At 32.1% G+C, this 17,509-nt stretch overlaps 1 protein-coding gene across 3 annotated transcripts in view; it reads left to right on the top strand.

Moving 5' to 3' along the window:
* LOC127698230 (uncharacterized) overlaps positions 1-17,509 on the top strand; it is a 72,963-nt gene that overhangs the window by 16,545 nt on the left and 38,909 nt on the right. For all 3 annotated transcript variants that reach the window (XM_052201589.1, XM_052201586.1, XM_052201587.1), the window contains exon 2: positions 7,519-7,672. In XM_052201589.1, coding sequence (XP_052057549.1) covers positions 7,522-7,672 — 151 coding nt within the window. In that variant the 5' untranslated portion in view covers positions 7,519-7,521. The remainder of the gene's footprint in view (positions 1-7,518; positions 7,673-17,509) is intronic.

Genomic DNA, 17,509 nt, shown 5'->3' with positions numbered 1-17,509 from the left:
AACTTGGCCACAATCATCATTAGGGTATCTAGTTTAAAAAATGTGTCCGATGACCCCGCCAACCAACCAAGATGGCCGCCATGGCTAAAAATAGAACATAGGGGTAAAATGTAGATTTTGGCTTATATCTCTGAAACCAAAGCATTTAGAGGAAATCTGACATAGGGTAAAACTGATTATCAGGTCAAGATCTATCTGGCTTGAAATTTTCAGACAAATCTGACAACCTGTTGTTGGGTTGCTGCCCCTGAATTGGTAATTTTAAGGAAATTTTGCAGTTTTTGGTTATTATCTTGAATATTATTATAGATAGAGATAAACTGTAAAAAGCAATAATGTTCAGCAAAGTAAGATCTACAAATAAGTTGTCATGACCAAAATTGTCAGTCGACCCCTTTAGGAGTTATTGCCCTTAATAATCAATTTTTAACAATTTTTCGTAAATTTTTGTAATCTTTTACAAAAATCTTCTTCTCTGAAACTACTGATACAAATTTAACCATACTTGGCCATAATCATTATTAGGGTATCTAGTTTAAAAATTTTGTCCGATGACCCCGCCAACCAACCAAGATGGCCGCCATGGCTAAAAATAGAACATAGGGGTAAAATACAGTTTTTGGTTTATATCTCTGAAACTAAAGCATTTAGAGCAAATCTGACAGGTGGCAAAAATGTTCATCAGATTTAGATTTATCTGCCCTGAAATTTTCAGACAAATCCGACGACCCGTTGTTGGGTTGCTGCCCCTGAGTTAGTAATTTTACAAAAATTTGCAGTTTTTTGTTATTATCTTAGATATCATTATAATATCTAATATCTAATACTATTAATTATGATTTTAACCTTATTTTACATGATTTCCAAAGCATCAGTAAATACAGGTGAGCGACACAGGCTCTTGAGAGCCTCTAGTTAATGATTCTCCCTTTTCATCTATTTTTACCCATTTTTGGGCTATTGTCATGAAAAAAATCATAGTTTCACAATTAAACTTTTTTCATACTTTCACTAAAGATGAAGTAGACAAATTGAATAAATTTAACATAAAAAATTTATAGGATGGTTTTAAATTCATAATATTTTCCACTTGTATCACATATTTTGGAAATAATTCCCGAACGAGATTTCAACGAGACTGAAACATCAGAATAAAATTGAGAATGGAAACGGGTAATGTGTCAAAGAGATAACAACCTGACCAAAGAGCAGAAAACTTTACCTCCAGCAAATGTAGAATAAACAAGCACACAGCAATATGCACAGTAAAAACTCAGTTGAAGAATACATCCTTAAAGAACAATTTTAACTGAGATTTGAAAAAAAAAGGATTTTTTTAATTTTTATTACTGAAAGATTCTACACTAAACGAACAACATTACTATAATGCTCTGGTTGGCTATTACATATCTAATGGTTTTTGAAAGGGAGCACTCTTTTATATTCATTCCAATATATATACATCACATTTTTTGTTGAAAATACTTGAGTGTCATGACGTATGACTTTTGTAAAACTTACCACTGCTTTTAGTTTATCATGTTTATACAATATTACATGATTTTCTTTTTTAAACTTGACTTTCAAACCACAAGTTTGAGACAGATGTAGATCCATGTTAATAGTTCCAATATATATAAGTAAGGATTAATTTGTCTAATTTAACATATGGTGAACTGATGCTGTGTTCTGGATTAAATGATACATATCTTGTTAATCAACAATATTGAATACAGATTAATTTAAGGCAGGAAGTTGGAAATGGACAAAAGTATCTGACAATTTTATTAAAATATAATATATATAAAAAGTGGATTAGCATATAATCAAGTGAGTACTTTTTGCATAGAGTCATATATAGTCTAATCAAGTTGACACAGTTCTGACAAACTATTTGTACATCTTTCATTGGAAGGGATGAACATTTTCTTTATATCAGGATTCATATAGAATAATACATAGACAAATATCTGTATTTCAGTTGACTATTGTATGGATTATCTTGTGGAAATTTAGTACTATAACTGCTTAAACATGTTAAAACAAAGAATTATTTAAATCTTGAATCATTCTTGATTTTGGAAAATTGATGCATGGCTAAGGCTGGGACTATTATACTAATAGTATAATAGTCCCAGGCTAAGGTTCATGTTACATTAACTGATATTTCAGTATGAATTAACTACCCCCTTCATCCATCCCCCCCTTTTACCTAACCCTTCTAAATTGGGTTCGTTTTCATCATTTGTTTCTTATCAATTTTCCAGGTTCAAATAATTTCTGATTTAACTCTTTACTTTTTGTGTTGTTTTGAATAACTTAAAATTGATTATACTCTCAAATATTTGTCAAAGGACTGTATTATTTTTCATTCTCAGTTATTAAATATTTACTATTATGTTTTTGTCTGATGTTGTTTTGAAATTAGAAAATAGCAACATTTTTCCACACAATTTGATAATTTTACTGATAATGTAAACACAATCCATATTCAAATAAATTAATTACAGATTCAATTTATTGTGTGAGATATACTGGAAAACTTAATAACACACTAGTTATATGTATAAGTATTTACAATACATTAACCAGTACAGAATCTTGCCTAGAGATTCTTTTCTCAATTTTCAATCTTATAAAGTGATTTTTGTTTGAAAATTTCCAATATTTTGTTTTCATGCCCCTGCCGAAGTGGAGGGGGCATTAAGGCTTACCCTTGTCCGTCTGTACGTAAGTACGTACGTACGTCTGTACGTCCCAAAATTGGTTTCCGTTCTCTAACTTAAGTTTGCCTCGACCAAATGTTATCAAACTTATACCCAATGTTTATTACCACAAAACACAGATCAAGTTTGACTTTTGGTGGCGTCAATTTAACCGTTCTAAAGTTATGCACATATGCCCCTTTATAATGGAAAAATTGCAAAATTTTTCATTTCCGTTCTCTAACTTAAGTTTGCCTCATCCAAATGTTATGAAACTTATACACAATGCTTATTACAACAATACACAGATCAAGTTTGAATTTTGGGGGTGTCACTTTTACTGTTCTAGAGTTATGCCCCTTTACAAATGGAAAAATTGCTAATTCCCAAAAATATCAATGTCATTATTCAAGTAATTTTTAAAATTGGAGTTATTTTCCTTTGTCAATGATTATAGTTAAATCAACTACAATCAATGCTTTATACAATGCAATGTTTAATTTTGCCTTTCACTGATAAAACACAGATCAAGTTGAATTTGGGTAGTGTCACTTTAACCATAATTGAGTTATGCCCCTTTATAAATCGAAAGATTGCAAAATTTTTAGTTTCCATTCTGTAACTTAAGTTTGCCCCAACCAAACATTATGAAACCTATACACAATATTCATTACCACAAAACTAAGATCAAGTACAAATTTTTTGTTTCCGTTCTCTAACTTTAGTTTGATTCAACCAAATGATAGAAACTTATACACAATGCTTAATACTGCATATCGGTAATACAGATTAAGTACAAAATTTGGTGGCGTCACTTTTACCATTCTTGAGTTATGTCCCTTTATAAACATAAAAATTGCTGAATTTTTTGTTTCCGTTCTCTAACTTTAGTTTGTCTCAACCAAATGTTGTAAAACTTATACACAACCGTTCTAGAGTTGTGCGTGTTTACAAATAGAAAAATTGCTGAATTTTTAGTTTCTGTTCTCTACTTAAGTTAGCCTCAACCAAATGTTATGAGACTTACACACAATGCTTATTACCACAAAACTCAGATCAAGTTCAAATTTGGGTAGCGTCACTTTTACTGTTCTTCAGTTATGTCCCTTTATAACTATATGATATGCAAGTGGGGGCATCATCTGTGTCCACATGTGTCCACTATCCACATTTATTTAGGGTTATGTGGTGCAAATAAATTTTGATATTTTGGTAGTAGTGTAATTTCATATAACTGTACCCAAAAGCGTACCCTAGCTCAAAAAGTCACCTTTATACAGATTTCAAATGTACATAGGACATTTAAAAAAGCCTTGAATATCTTGGCTTAAAGACCATATGCATAAATGTTCAGACCATTAACAAGTGATTTTTGTCTCGCCTACGAAGAAAGTCGCAGTATGTGAGACATAGGTATTAAAATCAGCGACAGCGTTAACTATTTGGTTAAAGTCTTAAATTTCAGAAGGTAGAAGACCTGAATGCTTCATACCTTGTATGTAGATACCTTATGTTATGAAGTTTCTGTCTGTCATATGTCCATTGTCCTTGACCCCATTTTCATGGTTCAGTGACTGCTTGAAAAAAAAAATTACAGTTTTTTGTCAAGTGAAATACTCACATATTATGAGTTATAGAATAACTATATTTGATATATATATGGGTTCCTTACAATGTCTATATGTCCATCAGGTAGGGTTCACTTGACCTCAACCTTATTCCATGGATCAGTAACCAAGGTTAAAGTTACGTAGTCAAGTCCTAATCTCAGATACTGTAAGCAATAGGTCAACTATATTTGGTGTATGGAATGATTGTAAGGGGTACATGTCCGACTGACAGATTTCATCTCACCTTGACCTCAATTTCATGGTTCATTGAACAATGTTTAGTTTTTGTGGTTTGGTCTATTTCTCAGATACTATAAGCAATAGGTCAAGTGTATTTGGTGTATGGAATGAGTGTAAAGGGTACATGTCCGACTGAAAGATGTCATCTGACCTTGACCTCAATTTCATGGTTTATTGAACAATGCTTAGTTTTTGTGGTTTGGTCTATTTCTCAGATACTCTAGCAATAGGTCAAGTGTATTTGGTGTATGGAATGATTGTCAGGTGTACATGTCTGTTTGCCATGTTTCATCTGACCTACACTTCATTTTCATTGGATAATTTTTAGATTTTGTTGTTTGGTCTATTTCGCAGATATTATAAGCTATAGGTCAATTATATTTAGTGTATGGAATAATAGTGAGGTGTACATGTCTGTGGCAGGTTTTCATCTGACCTTGACCCCATTTTCATGGTTCATTGGTCAATTATTAATTTTGTGATTTTGTCTGTTTATCAGATACTATTAGCAATAAGTCAACTATAATTGGTGTATGGAATGATTGTAAGGTGTCTGGCAGGGTTCATATGACCTTGACCTCATTTTCGTGGTTCATTGGTCAATGTTAAGTTTCTGTGGTACTTTAAGTAAAACCTTCATATTACAGACTTTCAACATAAATTCAATGACAAGTAAAACAGGCTAGACATTTCAGTGTGTGCACTCTTGATTTCCACTTTCATTGAAGATTTCCAAAAGAGTACCATAAAATTAGGCCATGAACATGGTGACAGGTCCTAATACTAATTAAGTCCATGATTTATAGATGAAAAGTGTTGCAAGTTTATTTGAGAAAAAGAAAGTTTTTCTTTATAAGTTAAGTTTGACTTTTAAATCTCAAATAGGCCAAAAAATAGAGATATGGTGGAAGTTTACAAATCCTCTGGATTCACCACATTAAGGCCTAGGAATCAGAGAGGCTAAAAAACTAAATTTTCTTTTGAATTTATGTTTTGTATCATCCAGCTGCTGACAGCTGTTTGTGTACTTTATGTCTAGATTTTGTTTAGATAAACACCAGGATGAAATAGGTATGATCACAATGTATAGAAGATGATTGAAATGTTCAAAATATTACTTGTGATTAACATAATAATGTTATATCAGACAGCATATACCTAGGTAAAAGTTTTATTGAGTGTAGTTCTATCCCTTTTTCACAAAATAATTTTCCTGGAAAAATTTCCTTTCAGTTCTAAGAAGGTCTCCTTGACGGAAAGTTTATGTGAGCTATTGTCAATATTCTAACCAATATACCTTACAACAAGGAATTTGTAACTTATAATATGGATCAATATCTATGATGCAGCACTTCCTGGTAATGTTGTTATAAATGAAAAGTGAGCATTATTTTGCAATATTCATGTATAATTTGATTATTATTACTTCTAATCGGCAACTATGTTTCAAAATGATGATACCACTTTTATATTCTTTTGATAATGCTCTTAGAGAGGAAAAAAGCTAAGAATAAACAATGTATGTGGTATCATTAAATATTTCAGCTGCATAAAATTTAAAAATCTTTGTTAAACTTGTGACTTGGAACATATATGGTTTGTAGAGATGTCCCAAGTCAGGAGCTTGTAATTCAGTGGTTGCTGTCTGTCATATTTGTTTTTCATTTATTGTTTTGTCATAATTTGGATTGTTGGTTTTATCGTTTGAATTATTTCACATTTTGTCATGTTGGGCCTTTCATCATGTTCATAGGTGTCTATACGGTATGGGACTTGCTCATTATTCCAGGCCATTTGATAACCTATAATTGCTTATATCCTCTTCATTTGGAGGAACCTTTGGATAGTTGTCTCATTGGCAATCATACCACATCTCCTTATTTAATATTGTTCTAGTTATTTGAAAGTTCTGATGATATAGATTGATGAATATGAAGTAACCATCAATCAATTGCTGAAGTTCTAAATATAACCAGGCTTTATACACCATATCTGTCATCTTAGAATGTTAATTTTTTTAAACTGAAAATTTTTCCCAGTTATTTTATAACTAAAGTCTGGTAAATGGGCATTTGGGAAAAATAAAATGTGATAGATTTATACCAAAACATTTCAATTTGCTGACATTTCTTGAGCAGTATTTCAATTTTATAGTACTGTATTGTCATTTTTCAAATACATTGCATTTATCTAAAAGTTCTATTTGTTGTTCTATATTTACCTATACAGCTTCTAACACACCCTATGTATTCCAAACTCATTCTGGATATTTTATCATATGATGTGGTACATTCTAGAATTATGGGATTTACCTCCTCAATGTGTAGGGTTAGTTCATTATGGCCTTCTTTATCCAATACTGACCAAGTTAAGATAACATTTGAAAAAAGGGATATGGTATTTCAAATATTTTTGAAAAGTATGGACAAGGGAGATTTGAAAGTAAAATGGGGATTAGGTTGAAAAAGATCTGAACCTTTAACCATTATAATAGACTGTATTGATAGAATTATATTTTCATCAATCTTCTAACACTGATAGCTGTCAATGTTAAATTAAAGTGCTTTCTACAAGAAATGGATTAATTTGACCATGCCTGGAATTAATTAATTGATAACAAGCTTTTTCTTATAATTGAAAACAGTTTGTTATTGTAAGTTTGCATATGTTTTGTTTGTAGGGTTGGGTTTTGTAAGGAGTGTATTTTAAACACTTTACACTCTTTATTGGATGATTGAAATTATTCAAATTTTTACTGATTACATTGTGTAATTGAAGTCTGCAGCCTTTCAGAAACAGTTTTATTGGTAAAAAAAAGTTTTGTGTAATATGTATTTTAAAGATTTTACGATTTAGTCATTACCATTCACATCAATGAATCAAGATTATCAATGGACAACAGAAATGTTGATTTTCCTTGTACATAAAGATGCAGCTACATGGTCTGATATTTTGTATTACAGGTGATGAATACAGACTTTTGTAATGGCTGTACAGAGTTAGTTGGACCACCACCCATACCGCCACCAGAATTTTTGCCCCAGGATGAATGTCATGACATCATATCCACTTGCCAATTCTTGTCTAGTCAAAAATCTCTTTGGTCAAATTTTTCAGGTAAGAAAATATTTTCTTTGTAGTTATATTCAGAAGAATTTTTGTTTTTAAATTGAGTTTTGTGATTAATAAAACAATCAATATTACTATCACTGAACAAAGATGAAGTTTAAAATCAAGGATATAAAGATGTGTACCAGAGTATAGATCATAATCGAGCAGTGAGCCACTAACAATAAGCGGGTATGATAGTTGTATACTTAATTTTTTAATAGAATTCAATGAAGGGTATTGAATAAGCCTGCATCTGAAATTAAAGACAAGTCATTTCAATTTTTTATTTCTCACAAAGGACTATATATGTTATTTACAGTATTTTGGCTGCATTCCATGACAGACTTCCATATGAGTCATAGTAAGGGTTTCTTTAACATTTTGTTTTATTTTAATGCATAAATAAAAAGTAACAGTTACTTAGAGATGAAATAATCCTGATGAATTTCAAGTCTGTCAATTTTCATACGACCGCAAAAAATTTGCGTTCGTATATTGCTGTCATGTCGTCGTCAACATCGGAAGACATTTGGTTTTCAGGACAATAACTTTTGTATAAGTGAATGGATCTCTATGAAATTTAAGCACAAGGTTCAATAGCACAAAAGGCAGGCTGGGATTGATTTTGGGGGTTATGGTCCCAACTGCTTAGGAATTAGGGGTCAAAAAGGGGCCAAAAAAAGCATTTTTCTAATTTCCGGACAATAACTTGTGTATAAGTGTATGGATCTCTATGAAATTGTACCATAAGGTTCCATACCACAGAGGGAAAGTTGGGATTGACTTTGGGGGTTATGGCCCAAACTGTTCAGGAATTAGGGGCAAAAAGGGGGGGGGGGGGGGGGGGGGGGAAACAAGGTTTTTCTGGTTAATGGACATTTACTTAAGTATTAGTCTATGGATCTATATAAAATTAAAACACAAGGTTCCATACCACAAAGGGAAGGTTGGGTTTGACTTTGGGGGTTATGGCTCAAACCGTTACAAAACTAGAGGCCAAATAGGGACAAAAAGGGAGGAGGGGAGGAACATGGTTTTTCTGGTTTCCTGACAAATACTTAAGTATTAGTCAATGGATCTCTATGAAATTGTACCACAAGGTTCCATACCACACACAGAAGGTTGGGGTCGAATTTGTGGGTTGTGGCTTTAATCGTTAAAAAACTAGAGGCCAAATAGGGGCCAAAAACAAGACTTTTCTAATACTGGTTAAGCTGGTTCTAACATAAATTATTTCTGATCTATATAAAAAAACAACAAATACTGATATGGCAGGATATACACACCAAACAGGGTGTGTAAATTATTATATTTAGTTTGTAAACAGATTTACTAAGTTTTGCGCAACAGCAAAGTATTGCACAACAGCAAGAAATCTTCAGTTGAAAATAAATACAAATCTTTTAACCAATTTCAATGAGGATTAATTTAAAGTCTTGAATTGTTTGAGATTTTTACCATGTATTACTATATTGGATATTTGGACATTTTTAAATAGGTCTACATTGAGGTCCAAAGGGTCCAAATGTTAGACTTTGTTTGATTTCATCCAAACCTGAATTTTTATGCCCCTGCTGTAGCGGTGGGGGCATTAAGTTTTACCCTTGTCCGTCTGTATGTACGTCCCAAAATTGGTTTCCGTTCTCTAACTTGAGTTTGCCATAACCAAATATTATGAAACTTACACACAATGCTTATCACTACAAAACACAGATCAAGATTTAATTTTGGTGGTGTCACTTTAACCGTTCTAGAGTTATGCCCCTTTATAAATGGAAAAATTGCAAAATTTTTAGTTTCCGTTCTCTAACTAAAGTTTGCCTCAACCAAATGTTATAAAACTTATACACAATGCTCATTACCACAAAACACAGATCAATTGAATTTTGGTGGCATCACTTTAACCGTTCTAGAGTTATGCCCCTTTATAAATGGAAAAATTGCAAAATTTTTAGTTTCCATTCTCTAACTTAAGTTTGCCTCAACCAAATATTATGAAACTTATACACAATGCTTATTACGACAAAACACGGATCAGGTTTGAATTTTTGGTGGTGTCACTTTTACCGTTCTAGAGTTATGTCCCTTTATAAATGGAAAAATTGCAAACTTTTTAGTTTCCGTTCTCTAACTTAAGTTTGCCTCAACCAAATGTTATGAAACTTACACACAATCCTTATTACGACAAAACACAGATCAAGTTTGAATTTTGGTGGCGTCACTTTAACTGTTCTAGAGTTATGCCCCTTTGTAAATGGAAAAATTGCAAAATTTTTATTTTCTTCTGAATATCAAGTAATTTTTAAAATTGGAGTTATCTTCCTTTGTCCATGGTTATAGTTGAATCAACTACAATCATTGCTTTATACAATGCAATGTTCAATTTTGACTTCCACTGATAAAACACAGATCAAGTTGAATTTGGGTAGTGTCACTTTAACCATTATTGAGTTATGCCCCTTTATAAATCGAAAGATTGCAAAATTTTTAGTTTCCATTCTGTAACTTAAGTTTGCCCCAACCAAACATTATGAAACCTATACACAATATTCATTACCACAAAACTAAGATCAAGTACAAATTTTTTGTTTCTGTTTTCTAACTTTAGTTTACCTCAACCAAATGTTATGAAACTTATACACAATGCTTATTACTACATAATACAGATTAAGTACAAAGTTTGGTGGCGACACTTTTACCATTCTTGAGTTATGTCCCTTTATAAACATAAAAATTGCTGAATTTTTTGTCTCAACCAAATGTTATAAAACTTATACACAACCGTTCTAGAGTTGTGCATGTTTACAAATAGAAAAATTGCTGAATTTTTAGTTTCCGTTCTAGTTTTGAGCTCTGTTTTCAAATTAGTCCATATTAAGGTCCAAAAAAACAACTTTGTTTGAATTCATGTTTTTTTTAATATGCTGACTCTTACCATGGAATTAGATTTTGGATATTGGACCATTAAGTAGATTAAATGTCCCATTTTAAATTTTTAAGTTATCTGACCACATTTATTCTGTGTCAGAAATCTATAATGTGTCAAATATTTAATCACTATCCAAATTCAGAGATGTATCAAGCTTGAATATTGTGTCTATACTTGCCCCAACTGTTCAGAGTTTGACCTCTGCGGTCATATCCAGCTGCCCTAGGCGGAGCGCATTTTTTAATTTGGCCTGTTGACTTAGTTGGTCTGTAAGAGGATGAATGTATGAAAACTGTTTATCATTTTAACCGCTTATTATTTATTAAATGAAGGATTCTTTATTATATAACATGAAAATTGGAGAATTTTTTAACTTAATCCAGATAAATACCAAAATTTTGAATTTAAGGGATTTCTACATAAGGCCATGATGAAAATTAAAAACGGTAATACAAACTTAGTCATATGAAATTGGTTTCTTGAAATTGTAATGTTAAGGAAATTATTGAACCAATGTATGTATATATACTAAACTAAGTCCTCTATGCACGATTTTTGTCTCGCCTGCGAAGAAAGGTATTAATTACAATCTGGAGACGGCATACTATTTATTTAAAGCTTTATATTTCAGAAGGTAGAAGACCTGGATGCTCAACACCTTGTATGCAGATACCATATGTTACCTAGTTTCGGTCCGTCATATATGTCCATTGTCCTTGACCTCATTTTCATGGTTCAGTGACTGCTTGAAAAAAATTACAGTTTTTTTGTTAAGTGAAATACTCACTTATTATGAGTAATAGGATATCTATATTTGGTATAAAGGTTCCTTTCAACGTCTACATGTCTGTCAGGTAGGGTTCACCTGATCTCAACCTTATTCCATAGATCAGTGATCAAGGTTAAAGTTATGTGGTCAAGTCTGTATCTCAGATACTGTAAGTAATAGGTCAATTATATTTGGTGTATGGAATGATTGTAAGGGGTACATGTTCGACTGACAGGTTTCATCTGACCTTGACCTCAATTTCATGGTTCATTGGACAATGAATAGTTTTTGTGGTTTGGTTTATTTTGTAGATATTATAAGCGATAGGTCAATTATATTCAGTGTATGGAACTATTGTTAGGTTACATGTCTGTCTGACAGAGTTCATATGACCTTGACTTCATTTTCATTGTTCATTGATCAATGATAAATTTTTCGTAATTTTGTTAGTTTATCAGATGCTATAAGCAATAAGTCAACTATATTTGGTGAATGGAATGATTGTAAGGTGTACATGTCTGTCTGACAAAGTTCATATGACCTTGACCTCATTTGCATGGTTCATTGGTCAATGTTAAGTTTTTTATGTGATACTTGTAGTAAAACCTTCATATTACAGAATTTCAACCTAAATTCAATGATAAGTAAAACAGGCTAGACATTTCAGCTTGTGCACTCTTGTTTTACTTTTGTAACAAATCCATAATGTATAATTGGCAACAAATATTTCATTCAGTGAAAACTTTCCTTGCTAATTAACTTTCAGGTTTTATTGCTGAAGTTAACTGCTCCTTGCCTTAATAAATAATCAACACAAAATCATGGAGCATGTGAAAAATTAGTGAGATGATAGACATGCATTTTTGATTCAGCCATGCTGGATCTATGCGATCACTCTGGTTTTGGAGATGGTGCAGAATACTAAGTTGAAGACATATCATGAAACTAATTATATGTTTTTATGACTTGCAGAAACTTTCTACACCATTTTAATCATCAACTGCAAACTTTTGACATGTTATTTGCCCTTAAATTAAGAAAAGATTGGTCGAATAGTGACTTTATTTTAGATATACAATTGAATATAGTTCCTTTCTAAATCAAAATTTATGATGATTTACTATTTATGAATTAATTTGAAAAAGTATTTGTACATCAATTGAATCAGTTGATAAGAATTTTGAAAGTATTAAATTAGTATCTTGTGCTTGTGTAAGTTATTGTTCAATGAAATGTAGGTCAACATGTGTATTAATATATCTAAGTTGATTCCCACACTTTTTAAGGTCTTTCCACTCCGTTAGGAAAGACCTTATTGTTTTTCTAATGTTTTTTTTAAGGTCTTTCCACTCCGTTAGGAAAGACCTTATTGTTTTTCTAATGTTTTTTTTTTTTCTTTTTTTTTTTTTTTTTCTTTTTCTTTTTTTTTTTTTTTTTTTTTTTTTCTTTTTTTTCTTCCAACATTTTTTTGGGAATGCCCTCCCCCCGTTTCTGTTGAAGTTATCAAGACCAAATATGGACCATCGATAGACCTCATCTTGAAGTATTACCACATGACCCTGTTAAGGATTTCATCATCCCCTGTAGAAGTTATCTCCCTTTTATTGGATTTTTTCGACATGGTCCCCCCTCGTTGTTTTTAAAGATATCATGACCTTATTTGGACAAAAGGTAGATCTCATCATGATGTACTACCATATGAGGCTGCATAGGATTTCATCATCCCCTATGCGAGTTATATCCCCTTGAAACAATTTCTTTCTTTTGCATTTTTCTCAAAAAGTATTAGGGATAGAATCGATTTGAAAACAACAACATGTACAGGAACAGATGGCAATGTTAATGAACATATAAAATAATTTTGTTATTGACCCTTATAAGGAGTTATTTCTCTTGAAAAAATATACACAATTTTTGAAAAATTGTATTTCGAGAACCGGAAGTAGTAGAGACTTGAGACCTACACCAATAATCTTAAGTTTATGTGACCTTCAATTTGCACACAAGGTCAAATGTCACCGAGTGCAAAAAAAAATTACGCTGCATTTTCAAGCTTGCATATTAAGAAAACGATAAGAGTTTGCTGCATACATACTGTGTATAAAATGTTCCTCTCGACGAGCTCTACATTTTATACATTCAGCTCAAAAATGTCCGACCTTCTGTTCAAAAGTTACACTAACATAATTCTTAAAACTATAGTAACATATGTATATCTTTTTAAAGGTAACAGATATCAACCTTCTATAAACTGGAAAGATGATCAGTAATTCAAGACCTTCAATTTGAGGTCAATGTCAGGCCATGATGAAATTTAACCTTGACCTTCAGAGTGTACTATGACCTTGACCTTGTGACAATTGAAAGGTCAAGTGGTCCTGAGTTGAATGGTGGTAGTCCTATGTCTCTACGACTTCCGGTTCTCAAGTTTGATATTGCATCATATATTTGATAATTCATTGTGACCTTGATGAACTTCGGAATTGTCAAAAAAAAATGTCTCAAATGTTGTCCTTTTACTGCAAATCATTTTTCTTTTAACAGATTTGAGATATCTGTTGTCGTTTAAGAGATAATGCAGTTTGAAATTTTGCGAGCGGAGGCATGTATTTCTAAATGAACAACAGTTTACCACCTGAAATTTTCAGAAATTAAAGAGTTCAACATGGTTATATGTTTGATCAAATACCAAAAACTTTCAATGAAAAAAAAACCCAAAAAATCAATTTGAAATTTTCATGTTTTGCATTTACTTTGTAAGTTTCATAATTTCTATTTATACAATTGATATTGCACCATTTTTGGCACTTTGCCAAATGGGGTCATTTGATATATCAAATTGAAGGTCTTAACGAGCTCTACTCAAAAATGAAAATGTTAAACCCCTTTTACATCCCAGGGGGAAGGATGGGGTCATTTAGTTCAAACAATTCAAACTTCTCAGATGGTTAGGTTGTCGCATATCAAATGAAAGTCCATAAAGCGTACATTTCAAATAACAAGTTGACGTCCCCAAAAAATGGGTTGGGTGGGGTCATTGAGTTCAAAAAACATAAATTTTCTTTTAAGATAAGGTTGTTGTATATCAAATGAAAGGTCATAACGTGTACATTTCATATATCAAATTCCTGTTCTCCAAAAACTAGTTGGATGGGGTTATTAAGTGCAAAAATCAAACTTTCTAGAAGATGGCGTTGTCGCATATCAAATGAAATATCATCAAGTCTACTTTACATATATCATACTTCCGATCTCGAAAATTAGGTGGATGGGGTCATTAAGTGTAAAAAGCGAAAAGTTTCAGAAGGTATGCTTGTCGTATATCAAATGAAAGGTCGTAAAAAGTACATTACGAAAACATCACTTTTACGGGAAAGACCTTTCAATTGTTTTACAAACAATTGAGATACTAGTTTTTTCTTTTTCTTTTTCTTTTTCTTTTTTAAGGTCTTTCCACTCCGTTAGGAAAGACCTTATTGTTTTTCTAATGTTTTTTTTTTTTCTTTTTTTTTTTTTTTTTCTTTTTCTTTTTTTTTTTTTTTTTTTTTTTCTTTTTTTTCTTCCAACATTTTTTTGGGAATGCCCTCCCCCCGTTTCTATTAAAGTTATCAAGACCAAATATAGACCATCGATAGACCTCATCATGAAGTATTACCACATGACCCTGTTAAGGATTTCATCATCCCCTGTAGAAGTTATCTCCCTTTTATTGGATTTTTTCGACATTGCCTCCCCTCGTTGTTTTTAAAGATATTATGACCTTATGTGGACAATAGGTAGATCTCATCATGATGTACTACCCTATGAGGCTGCGTAGGATTTCATCATCCCCTATGAGAGTTATATCCCCTTGAAGCAATTTCTTTCCTTTGCATTTTTCTCAAAAAGTATTAGGGATAGAATCGATTTGAAAACAGCAACATGTACAGGAACAGATGGCAATATTAATGAACATATAAAATAATGTTGTTATTGACCCTTATAAGGAGTTATTCCTCTTGAAAAAATATACACAATTTTTGAAAAATTGTATTTCGAGAACCGGAAGTCGTAGAGACTTGGGACCTACACCAATAATCTTAAGTTCATGTGACCTTCAATTTGCACCTAAGGTCAAAGGTCAACGAGTGCAAAAAAAATTTACGCTGCAATTTCAAGCTTACATATTAAGAAAACGATAAGAGTTTGCTGCATACATACTGTGTATAAAATGTTCCTCTCGACGAGCTCTACATTTTATACATTAAGCTCAAAAATGTCCGACCGTCTGTTCAAAAGTTACGACGAGATAATTCTTTAAATATAGTTTTGTGTGTATATCTTTTAAAAGGTAACAGATATCAACCTACTATGAACCGCAAAAATGATCAGTATTTTAAGACCTTCAATTTGAGGTCAATGTCAGGTCATGATGAAATTTTACCTTGACCTTCAAAGTGTACTATGACCCTGACCTTGTGAAATTTGAAAGGTCAAGTGGTCCTGAGTTGAATGGTGGTAGTCCCATGGTTCTACGACTTCCGGTTCTCAAGTTTGGTATTGCATCATATATTTGATGATTCATTGTGACCTTGATGAACTTCGGAATTGTCCCAATTTTTTTTATACAATGTTGTCCTTTAAATGCAGATCATTTATCATTTAACAGATTTGAGATATCTATTGTCGTTTAAGAGATAATGCAGTTTGAAATTTTGCAAGCGGAGGCATGTATTTCTGAATCAACAGCAGCTTTCCACCTGAAATTTTCAGAAATTGAAGAATTTAACATGTCTATATGGTTGACAAATTACCAAAAACTTTCAATGAAAAACGTTTCAAAAAAAAGTCAATTTGAAATTTTCATCTTTTCATTGACTTTGTAAGTTTCATAAGTTATATTTATATAATTGATGTTGCATCATTTTTGGCACTTTGCCAAATGCAGTCATTATGTTTATCAAATTGAACGCCTAAATGAGCTGTACTCAAAAATGAAAATTTCAAACCACTTTTTCATCCCAGTTGGAAGGGTGGGGTCATTTAGTGCAAAAAAACAAACTTCTCAGATGGTTAGGTTGTCGCATATCAAATGAAAGTCCATAAAGCGTACATTTCAAATATCAAATTGACGTCCCCAAAAAATGGGTTGGGTGGGGTCATTGAGTGCAAAAAATAAATTTTCTTTTAAGATAAGGCTGTTGTATATCAAATGAAAAGTCTGACCGTGTACATTTCAAATATCAAATTCATGTCCTCCAAAAAAGAGTTGGATGGGGTTATTTAGTGCAAAAATCAAACTTTCTAGAACATGTTGCTGTCGCATATCAAATGAAAGATCATCAAGTCTACATTACATATACCATACTTCCAATTTCGAAAATATAGGCGGATGGGGTCATTAAGTGTAATAAGCGAAAAGTTTGAGAAGGTATGCTTGTCGTATATCAATCGAAAGGTCGTAGAAAGTACATTACGAAAACATCACTTTTACAGGAAAGACCTTTCAATTGTTTTACAAACAATTGAGATACTAGTTTTTTTTTTCTTTTTTTTCTTCCAACATTTTTTTGACATGCTCTACCCTCGTTTCTATTAAAGTTATCAAGACCAAATTTGAACCACCGATAGACCTCATCATGAAGTATTACCAGATGACCCTGTTTTGGATTTCATCATCTCCTTTGGAAGTTATCTCCCTTTTATTGGGTTTTTTCAACATGGTCCCCCCTCGTTGTTTTTAAAGATATCATGATTTTATTTGTACTAAAGGTAGATCTCATCATGATGTATTACCATATGAGGCTGCGTAGGATTTCATCAACTCCTTTGAGAGTTGCATCCCCTTGAAGCAATTTCTTTTATTTGCATTTTTCTTAAAAAGTATAAGAGATAGAATCGAATTGAAAATTGCAGCATCTACAAGAACAAATGGCAATGTTAATAAACATAAACAATTAGTATGTTATCAACCCTTATACGGAGTTATTTCCCTTTAAAAATTTTACTCAATTTTATAAAAATTGTATTTCGAGAACCGGAAGTCGTAGAGACTTGGGACCTTCACCAATAATCTTTATTTCATGTGACCTTTAACTTCCACCCAAGGTCAAAGGTCACTGAGTGCAAAAAAAATTTACACTGCAATTTCAAGCTTACATATTAA

The sequence above is a fragment of the Mytilus californianus genome, unplaced genomic scaffold (assembly GCF_021869535.1).
Source record: "Mytilus californianus isolate M0D057914Y unplaced genomic scaffold, xbMytCali1.0.p SCAF_4, whole genome shotgun sequence".
Lineage (NCBI taxonomy): Eukaryota > Metazoa > Mollusca > Bivalvia > Mytilida > Mytilidae > Mytilus > Mytilus californianus.
The sequence above is the reverse complement of the archived record's forward strand: the minus strand, read 5'-3'. Positions and strand labels throughout refer to the sequence as shown.